The sequence below is a fragment of the Bos grunniens genome, chromosome 1 (genome assembly GCF_055505025.1).
Source record: "Bos grunniens cultivar Pamir isolate PY7600 chromosome 1, Bosgru_T2T1.0, whole genome shotgun sequence".
NCBI classification, from domain to species: domain Eukaryota; kingdom Metazoa; phylum Chordata; class Mammalia; order Artiodactyla; family Bovidae; genus Bos; species Bos grunniens.
In genome coordinates this window covers 51597108-51614440 of record NC_141165.1, presented here as the reverse complement: position 1 = coordinate 51614440, position 17333 = coordinate 51597108, and the positions used below count along the sequence as shown (strand labels likewise).

The following is a 17333-nucleotide window of genomic DNA, read 5'->3' as shown; positions in this document are numbered from 1 at the left end:
CACTTTGCCATACACCAGAATCTAACACAACACTGCAAATCATCTATGCTTCAATTAAACAAATAAATAATACAAGAAAACAATGTTTTTGAAACACTGGTAAAGCTAGAAAAAATATCTATGAATCTCAAAAACAGGATCCTATCAGGTTCAGAATATTGCACAGGATAAGAAAAGACTCCTACTACAGCTAACCAGAAAAATAAACACAGTTTATTGAGCATGTGTTCTATTCTAGGCACCACACTGAGACCTTGTATATAACCTCATTCTGTTCTCTTGACGACTCCATGAAGCTGCCATTATTCTTATCCCATTTTACTATTTTAGAAACTGACACTTGGAGTGCTAATGAAGTTTCCCCAAGGTAGGACCGTGACAGCTTGACCTTCTGAACTCTCAAGCAGTCTGTCTATGGCAGAGCTAGTCAGACTAAGATATATGCATGCCCCAGGCAGTCCAATAACGTGGCACACCTTTAGAATATACGTCCTGGGTATTTGGAGTCTCAGCTCTGAGAACAGCCTAGCTAAATCCATCAGTGTAAGACAAAAGCCCTGGATGTTACAGCCTTAGAAAACAGTTTAGCAACCAGCTGTGTTTACTTGACCTCCCACTCCCCCCAAGCAGCTTTCCAGCCAGGCTTGATACTGACAGAAACCCCGGTAAATAATATAATTTCCTTAGTCTCATTAGGTCGCCAGTAATGTTGTGGCAACTCTGAAATCTCGGGACCCCAGACTTCTACCCAGCTCCCTTCCCCTTCAATTTCACCTCTGCATAAACACCGATCACATTTCCCAAAAGGTACCTGCAATAGGATGAAATGAATGAAAAGCTTAATGAGGATGTGGAATTTCTGAATTTATGACTTTAAATCCTTCAGGCAAGACACAACAAATATTTATATGTAATTCTGTCAGGGAATAGTGGATTTGAAACTGACATTCTGGTCTCACTTTCACCTTAAATTTACTGCTGTAGGACATGGGAAAGCTGAAACGTAGTACAATAAAAGTGAGAGTATATTCGTACTGTATGCATTAAAGACATTTAGAAACTTTGAAATATTTAACCATGATGTTCAATGAAGACTATTGGGCAAGGAGACAGTGCTGCCTCAGAATTTCAATGAGAAGCACACTGAATCCTGCCTTTATTCTCCGCCTCACAGGTGTTCTGTTGCTAATCCTAACTACAAATAGCACTCCCAAAATCCATCAGTCAGTACTCATCCTCACTAGACCACAGAACTTTCACTTCACCTTTTTACATGAGCCACTAATGAGATGACTGCATGACTGGAAGAACCACATACCAGTCTACTGTCGGGAGGCTCAGTCCCTGCTCTGACCAGCACCATCCAGTAGAACCTTCGGCAACGATGGAAATGCTCTGAATCTGTGCTGCCCTTTGGCCACTTGTGGCTGCTGAGCACTTGAAATAGGGCCAGTGTGACTGAAGAACTGAAATTTTAATCTCGTTTCATTTTAATATTAATAGCTGCACATGTGACTCTGCTTAGCACACTGGGCAACAGAACCCATTGCATTTGTCACATTGTTACACCTAGGCTTGTCCCACTGGCATGATGGTGTAGAAACCCTCGGGCAATTCCACCACCAATCCACTACCTCTCAACGCTAAGTTTGTACAAGTGGGAAATATATGGCTTCATGTATTTTCAAATACCTGGCTTTCCAGTCTGTCCTGGTTCTCCCTTTTGCCCCGGTCCAGATGAACAGCAATCACAGCAATTCAAGAAGAAATCAGCAGTGTCAAGAGTGAGGTTTTCGGAGGGGAAGAGAGTGGCAGCATCAAAGGCAGAATCAAGGACTAAGGGGTCAGGGGTTGGCTCTGCCCTTTCAGCCGCATCTCTGAAGGGGGCTCCTTCTTCTGGAGGTAGGCCACTGGATGGCTTTGGGCCCTTTGGCATCTCTTTTCCCTCAGATTTCTTCGTGAATTTGGTGTATGGTGTGGTCTTGGCTACTGCGTCCATACTAGCAATAACCAAAATAATAAAAATGGCACAAAACCAAGAAAACATCCACATGTTTGAGGCTGAAAGATACAATGGGAATATATACACATATCATGTGAGAACCAAATGAAAAGACTAAATGATATAGATATATACCTATATGAGAGGGATATATATACATAAATGAACCATAAGAATGAACAGTATGCATAATACTAAATGATTTATCTATTTTATATGTAAACGTATGCTTCAATCACAACAGAATATTTTATTGACTTAAAGTACTCACTGTAAGGAACATTTGCTTCAATTCTCCTTTCTGGTTGTTTTCCTACTGTTACATGTGCTAAAATATTGCTCTCAATCATTCAAATCATCTTGCCAAATAGAAAACATGATCTATAATAAATGCAACATATATTCTTACTAGCTCATATACTCTGTGGAAAACAAATAAGTATAAAATCCTGACTGATCTCACTCAGATTTATAGGAATCAAATGCATTCATGTTAGAGGGAGATGAAAAATATTGAGCTGAATAGTTTATTTCAGCAAACTCAATTATTTCAAGAAAAAAATACTGGTAAAGTGTCCTTAAATCTACTCAGGAAAATAGTCTTGTTGTGACAGCAATCTTTTGGAATCTGTTGTAATAAATGGAGAGAGAGAATGAAAAGTCATAAATTTAAATATATGCTATATCTTTATATTCTTCACATGTCATTTAACTCTCTGATTCTTTGCTTTATAATTTGAGGGGTTTTTTTCTGAAAACTCACATTTCTCTTTGTATTATTTTAAAAAGCCAAATAGTGGCTATTCTTATTAAAGTTTTTATCAATGTTCACAGGGACATAAGGTTCCTAATGAAATGAAATTTTGATCATAGTATTCCATTCCGCAGAAACTCCCAGCATTCCAGTGACTGCTAACAGATAGCCAGGGTTAGAAATGCATGGCTTCTGAACAGAAAAGGAAGGCATGATTAGGATAAATAGTAAGAGAGTAAAGAGAGTGGAAATACAGATAGTAACATCTACTGTGTATAGAAGCCCTACAAAGAGTAGGCACCTTACATTCATCAATCCAATCTGTTCTCAAAGCAGCTGTGCCAGGCAGGTGACATACTCACCTTCACAGATGAGAAAACAGGTACTAATTGCTTACGTACCTTATCAAGATCACACAATCTGTGAGTTATTAATTCAGAACTTAAATCCAGGTCTGTTTAATATCAAAGCCTCCACCCTTCCCCACAAATCATGTGATATTTATACAGATGAGATTAAAGGACAATAAATCCAAGGGTAGGATCAATGAAAGAGCACTAGAGGAGACAGATATAAATCAAAGCAGATGAGAAGGGATAAGGGATGCTGTATTTCCAATATTATATAAAGATCCAAAAATGCGAACCTTCTTTTAAGCTGCTTTTGCTACTATATTTATCCTTTCAACCAACATTAACTGAATACTAACAGTGTTACAAGCACTGAGAAATTATATGTAGTGAGATATGATACTATAGACTAAGCTATGGCCTCTGTTATGGACACAAAGGTCTGTCTAGTCAAAGCTATGGCTTTTCCAGTAGTCACGCATGGATGTGAGAGTTGGACTATAAAGAAAGCTGAGCACCAAAGAATTGATGGTTTTGAACTGTGGTGTTGGAGAAGACTCTTGAGAGTCCCTTGGACTGCAAGGAAATCAAACCAGTCCATCCTAAAGGAAATCAGTCCTGAATATTCATTGGAAGAACTGATGCTGAAGCAGAAACTCCAATACTTTGGCCACCTGATGCAAAGAACTGACTCACTGAAAAAGCCCCTGAGTCTGGGAAAGATTGAAGACAGGAGGAGAAGGGGCTGACAGAGGATGAAATGGTTGGAAGGCATCACTGACTCAATGGAATGAGTTTGAGCAAACTCCAGGAGTTGGTGATGGACAGGGAAGCCTGGCATGCTGCAGCCCATGGGGTTGCAAAGAGTTGGACACAACTGAGTAACTGAACTGAACGGATGGCTTCTGCCCTCAGGGGGTTGACAATCTAGTAGCAAAGATAAGAAACTACAAAAGCAAAGAGGAAAGTGTGAAGAGCAGATGGTTATAAAGCATCTCTCCAAATACAGATCTTGCACCCCTTCTTCCCCCATCCCTGTAAGATTGAACACATACACGTGGTCACTGTGCATCAGTCAGCTAAACCCAGCCCCAGCCAAAACCAGACACAAAAATATTCTGCTTAGATATAATACAATTCAACTTTCATGAGTTCATACAATTGCATTCAATGAAACATTCATTTGTTCAACAAACATTTACTTGAGCATCTAAGAAGAGTCAGGAACTGTGCTGGGTCATACAAATAAAGATAAATAAAATCAGTAAGGATCCTGTCTGCAGTAAATATCCAAACATGGCAAAAAGCCAAAGTACAAAATATGGAAAGTGAAATACTAGACACTTTCAATTTTCTCACCACTTTGCTATAAAAATAATTCGAGTTTACAAAATGCTGTATTAATGTTCTGCCATTGTTTATGTTCTTTTAAGCAAATGAGGTTATATAGGGAAATAACCAGGGTTTTTTTTTTCCTCACTGAAATATATCTGTATTATTCTCCTTGGCACAGCAAGTTATTTTTGATCCTGAAAACATGTTATGATAGCCCCTTGGTAAACCAGTCCTGAGGTGGCAAATAAGAGATAGCTGTTGAACGGGGGAAGGGAGAAAACTAACAATGAGATCATGACAGGCATTTTCCAGGCAATTTATAATTATTATTATAATTACATCACACATAAACCATGAAAAGTAAGATTTACTATGCCCACATAATGGATTATAAAACTGAGGCAAAGAGAGGTTGAGTAGCCTGCCTGAGATCACAGTATTAGTCTGGAGCAGAGCTGGGATTAAAACCTAAATCCATTTGACTCCAAAATCAACCCAACCACTCCTTGCTGTGCTGGGCTGCCTGGGGATGAATGAGTGATCAGAGATGCTGCACAACAAGCCGAGTTAGGCCCTTCACAGAGCCCACCTAAGGCCCTGCAGTGGGAGAAAGTGGTTTCTCACAAACAAGAAATGGGAACTTAATGGGAGACATGAGGAAGAAGAGAGATGAGATGTCTGGCTCTGATCATGGAACATACTTGTGTGGGGCAGTTACAGAGGGGAGCACAGCCCATCCAAAAAGAGGCTAAAGGTCCACAGAAAGGAAAGAACAGAGCTACCCAATTTTGGGAAGGTGTTTGGTGTCCCTGACTGAGGGTGTGGATTGTCCTCATAAGTATCTTCCTTGTAATGTGGCTTCCTGCTTCCCAATTTAAATGTAGATATTAAAGGATAATGTCATCAGTACTTGAAGATTTGATGAGGCTCCCTAAGAACTTGGAGATGAGGAAAACACGAATCCCTTTCCAAAAGTGCTGATAGCAACCTGACTGATGGTGCACAGATATCATTTCCTTTTAACTATAGATTGTTTTCATATTTGTGTAAACACACGAAAACCAGCCCGCAAAACCTTCACAATGAGTCTAGCAAGTGAGGGCATTTGACCAAACTCTAAGTCACTAGAACAAAAAACATGACTTAAATGCTAAGTCTGAAGATTAACATAGATATAAATCTTAACAGAGGGGTTAGAAGCAAAGATCTAAAAGGAGATTGAGGTCCCCAGTTAACATAAATATAATAAAAGCCCTTTTACTCCTCCGGAAAGTTGCCCAGACTGTAAGCATTTCAAGAGTAGAAAGTTGCGTCTCTTTTGTTTCTATGTCCCCAGGGCCTAGGACAATATGTATCCCATCAATTTTTTCTAAACTGAAATGAAGTAGTAGATTGCATTATTGTCTCCAATTGTCTCCCATCCTTCCCTGTACTCATACTCTTTGCTATATAGGTTTTTCACGGTCTCCCATGAAGAATGAGGTCTATACTCCAATCCTTTGACTTTGAGTTCAGCCATGTGACTTTGGCCAGTAGAATGAGGTGGAAATAACAGGGCACCATTTCCAAGTCTAAGTTTCAAGAGCCCTTACATGTTTCTACTTGCTGTCTTGCACTTTGGCTATTGCCATGAGAAGGATATGCATGGCTGAGCTTGCTTGTCACAAAAGACAATGAAAGACACACAGAGCAGAGCTGGCCCAGGTAAGCTGCTCCAGCCCAAGACAATCTGGATGAAAGTCCCCACCTGATCCACAGACATGTGACTGAATGCAGGTGAGACCAGTTGAAGCCAATTTAGATTGGACAACCCTCACTGATCCCACAGATATGCTCCAGTTATCTACCACTGTGTTACACAGTTCCTCAAACTCAGTGACTTTAACCATTTTACCAGAACTCATAAAGTCACAGGTCAGGAATTTGGTTGGGAAGATCCCCTGGAGAAGGGAAAGGCCACCCACTCCAGTATTCCTGCCTGGAGAATTCCATGGACTGTGTAGTCCATGGGGTCACAAAGAGTTGGACACAACTGAGTGATTTTCACTATTTAGATGATTCTTCTGTTCTATGAAGCATCAACTAAGGTCACTCAGCAGTATTTAGCTGATGCATGGGTTAGTGCAGGGAGACTTCACTATAAATTCAGTTCCTTAATAAAAGTGGAGGGGTGGGGCGGGGGTGGGGGGGGGAAGCTGAGCTCATCAATCACAATAGTCTCCCTAGCATGCTAGGCTCAAGATTGTCAAATTTCATCAGTCAGACCTCAGGGTTCCCAAAAAGACAGCTCCCAGAACATTAAAGCTGCCAGTCTCCTTAGGCTGTACCTGAGAACTGGAAGCAACACTTTTATTGAATTCTGCTAATTAGAGCAGTCATAGAGGCCAGCCAGACTCCAAAAGAAGGGGCATAGACCCCCATCTCTCACTGGAAGAAGAGCCAAATAATCTTTGGCTGTTTTGAATCCACCACAGACACTCAAACTATAATCTGTAAACCATGGAGTGAGTTTGGGAAAGATTAGGTAGCAAAAACTGTTACCAATAGTTCCAGCTTCTAGGCTAACACTATATTTGCTACAACTGAGACAAAAATGACTAAGCAGCTTCCAGGCAGCCCCATTTTACCTTTGCCCAGCAGCAGGGATCCTACATGCTCCTCCCCCTTGTCAATCAGCCCCCACGGTCCTGGATGTTGCCCCCATTCAAAGTTCTTAAGCAGAAACTGGGCCATCCCTTGATGAAATTTATTATGGGCTTGTTTGCTAAGTCGCTTCAGTCGTGTCTGACTCTTTGCAACCCTATGGACTGTAGCCCACCAGGCTCCTTTGTCCATGGGGAGTCTCCAGGCAAGAATACTGGAGTGGTTGCCACGCCCTCCTTCGCGGGATCTTCCCGAACCAGGGATCAAACCCGAATCTCCTGTGGCTCCTGCACTGCCAGCAGATTCTTTACCACTGAGCCACCCAGGAAGCCCGAGATCCTATTAGAAAGGATTTTAAAGATTCTCCAGTATTCATGGAGAGAGGAGCCTGGCAGGCTACAGTCCACGGGGTTACAAAGAGTCAAACACGACTGAGCGACTATCACTCATTCAAAGATACTTCAACCTTGAATGCGCATCTAACCTTGAGATTCTGTGATGTGGTTTTATAACAAAATTTTATCAATGTATGAAAATGAATTCATATCATAAAATTTCATTGTAAATACAAGGGACATTACATTTCTTCTAAATCTGTGTTCATTAAGTTAGTGCCTATGTTCAGGAGGATGATCTTTAAAGATGTATTAGTTCTTTTCCAAAAACAAGTGGAAATTTAAGTTATATATTTATACCAACTTAATAATGTGTATTTGTAAGATGATTAGAAAGTTTTATGTTGACACTAGGGCCATGAATTTAAATAAATTTAATCAATGACTAGCAAGTAATATAGTATAAGGACTAAAAGTCACTGGCTTTGTAGACAGTGAGAACTGAGTACAGGATTCAGATCTATTTATGAGTTGTTTGATTGGGAGCAAAGTCTTGGCCCCTTGTTTTTTAATGGAGATAATAACAGTAGAGAAATCTTGTAAAGTGAGACTTAATGTATAATGCATGAAGTGCTCTTAAAACAGTGTCCTTAGTTGTTACTGTTGGCTATTATTTTTAGTTAGGATTAGAGGTAATGAAATTAACTAGCCAGAAATAGTATTTTAAAGCAATGACAAGTATTTCCTGTTCTCATACTGTTCCAGATTGGCATTTGGCACCATTTCCATCCCTTTTTATGGTCTCCCTTTTATCTCAGGGACTCAAAGTCTGAAAATCATTTTTCCCAGAATCTTTTTCCATCAAGGATCCAGTTTAGTCTCTGCCAGTGAGAAACATTTGTGTGGATGTGGAAGACCTTTTAGTGACCTTGTGGACTTTGGCAGAATTGAAGTTTTGCACTGTTTTCTGGTACAACAACATGATTCCCTGCCTATATGATTCCATGTAGGTGGCTGCAAAGTTCTGATTCTCTAAAGGCTGGTAACAAACCACAGAGCTAGTGGCAGTCCTTCTGCCCTGTGCTCCTTCCTCTTCAACAAGGGCATGAACACCTAACTACTTGTATCAAATCCCCTCCTGCCTGACACACCTACAGTGGTCCCAGACTAAATCCTGCTATATTCTTCTTCTTTTTTCTCCATTTGCTTTTACTTCTACTTCTCTTAATATAAATTCTTGGCCTGTTTTATATCCAAAACAGGATATTCTTTTTCTTAACCCAATCACTCCTCATCCATCCACAACATCTTAACCTCTTAGAAACTAGCTGGATCAAATTATATCCGCAAAAATTTTGTCAAAAGATCCTCCACAATGTTCTGAGCCTGAGAATATATAATCCTCAACAAGGATATATCCCAGGTGCATTCTTGAATGTTGATTCCAGTATAAATATGAAAGCTTTTGAAATAATTTTAGGCACATGGATAGGTGTGAATATGCAGCCAAGCTGTAACAGTAATGATCTTTTAACCTTATGCAGAGAATTATTCCTCTCTGACACTTGTATAGTTATATAAGATTATAAGATGGACTTTTATGTGTATAACATTCCTTTCCTGTGTGAACATTTTAGTTTCTCACAACATTTCATTATGACCAATATTCCATGATGTATTCCTTCTTATATCCATGTTTCACATTCATTCATCCTTTAATTCAGTCAGCAAATGTTTATTAAACACCCTTTCTGTATAGACATACTAAATGAAGGAGTTACAGAACAAAATATCTGCTCCCATAAAACTTGCACTCCACTGGGAGTAATAAACATCTGATGATAAAAAATTCAATATTTCAGACTGTAATAAGTGCTGTCGAAGAAATAAATAGGGTTACTTGATAAAGAGATGGCAACCCACTCCAGTATTCTTGCTTGGAGAATCCCATGGACAGAGAGGTCTGGTAGGCTACAATATATGGGGTCACAAAGTGTCAGACATGACTGAGTGGGTATGCACGACAAGGCAAAATTGTTTCAGACAGGTGGCTAGAGAAAGCCTACCTCAGGAAGTGGTACTTAAGATAAGAAGGCCTGATGTATAGAACACTGATGTATAGAACAGTCTTGTGGACTCTGTGGGAGTGGGAGAGGGAGAGGGTGGGAAGATCTGGGAGAATGGCATTGAAACATGTAAAATATCATGTATGAAATGAGATGCCAGTCCAGGTTCGATGCATGATACTGGATGCTTGGGGCTAGTGCACTGGGACAACCCAGAGGGATGGTATGGGGAGGGAGGAGGGAGGAGGGTTCAGGAGGGGGAACACATGTATACCTGTGGTGGATTCATTTTGATATTTGGCAAAACTAATACAATTATGTAAAGTTTAAAAATAAAATAAAATTAGAAAAAAAAAATGAAAAAAAAAAAAAACAGAAGGCCTGAGGAAGGAGCAGTGACAAATCAGAGCAGTCAGTCTCAAGAAGATCAAGGAGAAGAACCTTCCAAGCGGCAGGAAACAGGTGTGCCTTGTACAAGAGAGAGAAGGAAGGCCAGGAGGCCCTGACTGTATGGAGTGAGAGAGAGGCTGTGCGATTACCCAAGATGTATTTAGTTTGTTCACTTATGTTGTCCATCATAAGGGTTTGGGGGTTTATCCTATAAGCTGTAATAAGTCACTGAAAGTGAGAGCAGGGGAGAGACCCTAGCTGCTGTGCAGAGGATGATTTCATGTGAGTCAAACAATGATCAGTAAAAGCACATGGGAGTTGCTGCAGTTCTGACAAAAAGAGATAAGGGTGGCCGGCAACAATGTGTTGACATTAATTCACAGTTCAAAGGCCAACCCACTCTGGAACATAATTCTTACTTTAATATCTATGTGAAAAGTGTATCATGTAACTTATTAACAATTCATCTAGAATTTAACTTCCTATTTAGACTCTAGGAGGTTCTTAGGATTGTGGTTTTACTATATCACTTCAAGAAAATGAGCATAAGAAGAAAGCAAAGTATGAATCTATGCATGGGAAATCTCCTAAGGAATATGACTAATATTATTTTCCTTTAGAAATACAGGGTGAGGTTTAATTACTGGTCAAGATTTTAGATTAAATTAGACAATAACAATGAATCAGAGATAATTTTGTACTGGGCAGCACAACCAAGACAAAAATGCTTGCATAAAAATGGCGTTTGTTAAATTTTGTCTCCCTAATACCAAAGTAATTAATTCCCAGATTCCCTGAGTGGATTTTAGGAGTGAAGTGAGATCTCAGCCACAACTTCAGCTTTGATAAAGCTTGAGATGTTCCTCTGAGGGGCTCCTCCTGTGTTGAGGAATGGACAGAAAAGAAGAAGCGTTGTGAGTGGCCTGAGACCCAGTCAAGAAATAGGATGACTTCAGGACTTGTTCCCAGGCAGGCTCCTAGGACCTCCCCACTTAAACAAGTAACCAAAAGTAGAGTTGTGAGTCAGGAGCCATAGCCAAGAGGGATCATTAACATCACACTCATTTTAGGCATGTTACTCCAAGGAAGAAGGTCCCAAAATAGGGTATGGTATATAAGGATGTCAGAAAAAGGAGAATAGGTAGAGCCAGTTGCTGCCACTGCTTTCTTCTCCTTCCTCAAGAGCCACATCCATCAAACAATCTCCTCTTTTGCTTTTTAAGATACCAGGTGTTGAGCTCTCAATCCTCTGCACCCACAAGGGTAAATTAGGAAGAATTTCTGAGAAGCTGTTTTCTCCTGCCTGGATGCTTTCAGCAAACTCAGGCAAGCCTCCTTGAGCTCAAATTTTGAGTCTGAAAACTTTGCAAATCATCAAAAGGAAGGATGAGAAACTTTGCAACTACAGGTTCCTATTTCCCCACTTTGTTTTTTAAGTGTCACTTTAATCATCTCTGATAAGCCTTGCTCATCTCTTTGTGACAAGAGAGGCAACAAAAGCATCATAATTTCCATTATCCAGTGGGAGACTGTTTCTCCAAGAGTGTGAAAATAAGTGAATCCTTTACAATTTTATTAAGCACATTGAGCATAACATTACCTTCTAAGTTAAATGCCTCTTGTATTTAACAGTGTGCAGTAAAATAAAAAACATATTCTCAGCATTTTTCAGTTGGATAAAAGGAAGATCTGACTCATTGGGAAAGAACCTGATGCTGGGAAAGATTGAAGGCATTAGGAGAAGGGGTCAACAGAGGATGAGATGGTTGGATGGGATCACCAACTCAATGGGGATGAGCTTGAGCAAGCTCTGGGAGTTGGTGATGGACAAGGAAGCCTGGCATGCTGAAGTCTGTGGAGTCACAAAGAGTCAGACACGACTAAGGGGCTGAGCAACAACAACAAAAAGGAAGTGGATTTGGTTCAGAGTCTAACACCATTAAAAAAAAAAAAAAGTCCATCAGTGAATGTGACTACTTTTTTCCCCTCTGTGCATGCCACCACTTTTTCAGTTACTCCTCTTCTCTGCACAGTCTGTATTAATTCCAGGTAGTATGAGAGGAAGCAGAATGTTCTAGGTCACAGGCGAGGTCCATGACATAGAATTGGGTGCAGAGAAGGAATGGTATTTTGGAGAGCTGGGAGCAAGCTAAGGGAGAACGAAGTAATCATTCAAGGTGACGGGTTGGTGGAAAAGCAAACTCACCCACAGGGGTGAGTAGACTAGTTATAAACATACATTAAATTTTGATGTGAAAATAAGCCCTGGCTCCACGTCTCCAAAAACCAAATCAAACCTTTAAGGATGGCATTAGGCAAAGGCAAAAACAAAATTCTCACTACTCTATTTCATCAATTTTTATTTCTCTCCCAAGGGATTCTGAGTGTGTCAGGGAACGTTTACTTTTAAGTAATCCTATATGTTGTTTTCTGTTTCTCAAGGGCCTTCTGTTCCTTATCAGTTCCTGGGAAACAGGAAGGAGCAGTTCAGTTCAGTTCAGTCACTCAGTCGTGTCCGACTCTTTGCGACCCCATGAATCACAGCACGCCAGGCCTTCCTGTCCATCACCAACTCCCGGAGTTCACTCAAACTCACGTCCATCAAGCCGGTGATGCCATCCAGCCATCTCATCCTCTGTCGTCCCCTTCTCCTCCTGCCCCCAATCCCTCCCTGCATCAGAGTCTTTTCCAATGAGTCAACTCTTCGCATGAGGTGGCCAAAGTACTGGAGTTTCAGCTTTAGCATCATTCCTTCCAAAGAACATCCAGGGCTGATCTCCTTTAGAATGGACTGGTTAGATCTCCTTGCAGTTCAAGGGACTCTCAAGAGTCTTCTCCAACACCACAGTTCAAAAGCATCAATTATTCTGCACTCAGCTTTCTTCACAGTCCAACTCTCACATCCATATATGACCACTGGAAATACCATAGCCTTGACTAAACGGACCTTTGTTGGCAAAGTAATGTCTCTGCTTTTTAATATGCTATCTAGGTTGGTCATCACTTTTCTTCCAAGGAGTAAGCATCTTTTAATGTCATGGCTGAAGTCACCATCTGCAGTGATTTTGGAGCCCCCCAAAATAAAGTCTGACACTGTTTCTACTGTTTCCCCATCTATTTCCCATGAAGTGATGGGACCGGATGCCATGATCTTAGTTTTCTGAATGTTGAGCTTTAAGCCAACTTTTTCACTCTCCACTTTCACTTTCATCAAGAGGCTTTTGAGTTCCTCTTCACTTTCTGCCATAAGGGTGGTGTCATCTGCATATCTGAGGTTATTGATATTTCTCCCGGCAATCTTGATTCCAGCTTGTGTTTCTTCCAGCCCAGCGTTTCTCATGATGTACTCTGCATATAAATTAAATAAGCAGGGTGACAGTATACAGCCTTGACATACTCCTTTTCCTATTTGGAATGAGCAGAGCTGCACACAACTCTCAGGACTGAGGTCATGAGATGGAATGCATTCATAGATTCCTTTCAGTAACCTTTTACTTTTCTGTGAAACTACTTATTCATGTTCCTATTTCCAATACATGGATTGTCTTCTGGCCCTGTGACGATTGTTATTCCCCTAGTTGCTGTTGTTATGGCCCTATAACGATTGTTATTCCCTTAGTTACTGTTGTTATGCATTTGGTTTTGGTGTTTTTGCTCAACTTTATTTTTCTGCATAAAGCTTCCTTGTATAACCGTATATTCACACACGCCGCCATGATTAAAGTGGCGTGTGCTTATATATGACTTCCTTCCTTGTATAACCATATACAAGAGCACACACCGCTATGATTAAAGCGGCGTGTGCTTATATATTTGACTTGTTCCACTAGAGACTTGGGTCCCCCACATCCTTCTTTGCTTCACCTTCTTTTTGTCAACTCCTGTCCCTAAGTTCTGGTCTGTCAAGAACGCCATAACAAGTGGCGCCCGAACAGGGACCTGGAGTACACCCTTGACAAGCGGACGGAGTGACTGTGGACCTACTAAGGTCGGTAAGTGTGAGGTTATGGGACAAATGGTTGGAAAGCCCCACCACTTTTCTACTTTGCTTCATCATTTATTTAAAGTTCAAGGACTCTCATTTTCGCATCAGCGGATAGAGGCTTGTCTCCAAACGGTAATCGAACATAATCCCTGGAACCAGGTTTTTAAAAAAGTGTTAAATGAGCCACAAGATGGGAAAAAAATATTCCAATAGATTTCTAGCCCTTATGGGCCCTCATTAAAGCTGTAATCTTGCCATTTCAAGGAAATTCTAGCCGCCCCCCCCAATATTTGACAACAGGCAAAACACTTGTTACATGAATATAAATTAGATGATGAAACTTTACAAAAGTCCCAATTAGAACAACATAAAATATTTCAAAATTTTCCCACCAACACTGCTCCGGTTGCCCCAAGTGCTCCTCCTCTTCTTACAATGGGCGCCAAACCAAAAGTCCTCTTAACTCTAAGACGAAATGACTCTGATAATAACTCTTCTGAGGCTGACAGTACTTTCCTTGATGACAATGATAAGCCTTTAGCTCACACTCGTATTTATGAAAAACCACTATCTACTCATTCTCCTTCATGACAAAGGCTTTCTGAATTGTTGGCTTTACAATCTCAAGTCTCTGAGGCTGATGGCTTTTCCACGTTTCCTGTTTTAAGAAATCCTAACGCTCAAGGACAAATTATACCTCAATAAGAAGACATTTATTTTTCTCACATACAACAAATAAAAAAAGCTGTAACCATGTACAGCCCTCATTCGCCCTTTACTAAATATCTTTTAAATGCTAGGACATCTTCTATTGGAAATTTTGTTCCTTATGATTGACGACTTTTGATAAAGGCTCTTCTTAAGCCAGAAAAATATCTTCAGTGGACAATATGGCTTCAGGATGTAGCCCAAGATCATGCAAATTCTAATGCTTGAGCTGGTGCTCCCCAAAACCAAATTACTTTTGAAATGTTAACCGGTACAAGACAGTTTGATGAGGTGGAAGCCCAAATACAATGCCCTCCCTTATTACATGAACAATTTTTAAAAGTTGCCCTTGAAGCTTGGGGTCAAATTACTCCTTAGGAAAAACCTAAAGGCAACTACACAAAAATATTTCAAGGACCTAATGAAGCCTATGCTGATTTTTTAGCTATATTGAAAATTGCTATTTCCCATAGTGTTATCAGAGAAAAAGCCAAAAGACAACTAAAAAAAAAAACTGCTTGCGTATGAGAATACAAATCAAAAATGTCAAAGAGCTATCACTCCAATTCATGAGACTGAGACTGTTATTGACTATTTAAAGGCTTGTCACAATTTAAGATCAAAAACTCAAAAAATGCAAATACTAGCTAAAACAATAGCTGCTGCCCTTAAAAAGAAAAATGAAAGATGTTTTACATGTGGAGATAAAACACATTTTAAAAAAGATTGTCCTAGAAAACACACATACAAAAATTAAAACTGTTAAAAAACCTCCAAGAATTTGCCCTTGTTGCCATAAGGGGGTACAATGAGCCAGAAAATGCCAGTCTAAATATGATGTTGAAGAAAAGCCTATTTCTGGCAACTCCAAACCGGGGATTCCCCAGGTCCCCATCAACAAAAACCAGGGACAAACTCCATCTTTTCCCTCAAATCCTCAACATCCAACAGTGCTACTGTCAATATACCAGCTGTAAATGATTTTCTCCTTTTTCCTCAAACAGTCCCTTTTAAAATACCTACCAGACTTTTTGGACCCCTACCCCACAAACCTTCAGTCTTTTACTTGGCGGATCCAGTCTGACTTCTAAAGAAATTACTGTTCACCCTGGAGTAATTGATTCAGATTATAAGAGAAAAATTAAAATTATGATGTCATCTCAGATATTATGACAATTTAATAAGGGGGATAAAATTGCTCAATTACTTCTTTTACCTTACATTTCTATTAACTTCTCTGATGATATGCAGTCAGATGGATTTGACAGTACAGATCAAAAACAATCCTTATAGACATCAGTTCAGTTCAGTTCACTCAGTCGTGTCCGACTCTTTGCGACCCCATGAATTGCAGCACGCCAGGCCTCCCTGTCCATCACTATCTTCCAGAGTTCACCCAAACTCATGTCCATCGAGTCAGTGATGCCATCCAGCCATCTCATCCTCTGGCGTCCCCTTCTCCTCCTGCCCCCAATACCTCCCAGCATCCAAGTCTTTTCCAATGAGTCAACTCTTCACATGAGGTGGCCAAAGTATTGGAGTTTCAGCTTCAGCATCAGTCCTTCCAATGAACACCCAGGACTGATCTCCTTTAGAATGGACTGGTTGGATCTCCTTGCAGTCCAAGGGACTCTCAAGAGTTTTCTCCAACACCACAGTTCAAAAGCATCAATTCTTCAGCACTCAGCTTTCTTCACAGTCCAGCTTTCACATCCATACATGACCACTGGAAAAACCATAGCCTTGACTAGAGGGACCTTTGTTGGCAAAGTAATGTCTCTGCTTTTCAATATGCTATCTAGGTTGGTCATAACTTTCCCTCCAAGGAGTAAGCATCTTTTAATTTCATGGCTGCAATCACCATCTGCAGTGATTTTGGAGCCCCCCAAAAAGATAAAGTCTGACACGGTTTCCACTGTTTCCCGTCTATTTGCCATGAAGTGATGGGACCAGATGCCACGATCTTAGTTTTCTGAATCAATTATATCAAATAAGACCAAATATAAATATCAAAATTAATGGCAAAAAATTTTCTGGTCCTCTTGATACTGGATCTGATATTACTATTATCTCCAAACATTTATGGCCCAATTCTTGGCCTATACAGAAAATTTCTTGCCAGATTACAGCAGTTTCTCAAACCAAAACACAAGAAGTTTATCAAAGTGTCCAAATATATCCATGTGAGGGACCAGAAGGCCAGCCCACAACATTACAACCTTATGTGATAGATGCACCCCTTAATTTAATAAAAAGAGATTTACTTATACAACGACAAGCTCAAATATGTATTCCACATTTTTCCTAGGGGTCACTGCTCACTTAACAAACAATACAGTTATTAAAATAATTTGAAAAAGTGATGAGCCTATTTAGACAGAGCAGTGGCCCCTTATAAAAGAGAAACTAAAGGCTGCTAAGGAACTTATTGATAAACAATTAAAATGAAAACATATTGGAAAATCTTGTTCCCCTTAAAATTCTCCCATTTTTGTAATTAAAAAAAAAATCTAACAAATGATATTTCTTAATAGGCCTTTAAAAAGTTAATACATCTATAAAACCTATGGGTACATTACAACCAGAAATTCCATCACCTACCACTATTCCTCAAAACTGACATATTATTATTATAGATTTACAAGATTGCTTTTTTACTATACCTTTACACTCTGTAGGCTAAAAAAGATTTGCCTTCTCTCTTCCTTTTCCTAATCATATCGGGCCTCATAAGTGATATCAATAGACTGTATTGCCTCAAGAAA

The 17333-nt window shown here is 40.0% G+C and overlaps 1 protein-coding gene across 9 annotated transcripts in view; it reads right to left on the bottom strand.

The window, feature by feature from the left end:
- Positions 1 to 17333, bottom strand: part of OTOL1 (otolin 1) — a 189595-nt gene that overhangs the window by 9752 nt on the left and 162510 nt on the right. For all 9 annotated transcript variants that reach the window (XM_086393266.1, XM_086393262.1, XM_086393330.1 and 6 more), the window contains one exon: positions 1693 to 2061. In XM_086393266.1, coding sequence (XP_086249392.1) covers positions 1693 to 2053 — 361 coding nt within the window. In that variant the 5' untranslated portion in view covers positions 2054 to 2061. The remainder of the gene's footprint in view (positions 1 to 1692; positions 2062 to 17333) is intronic.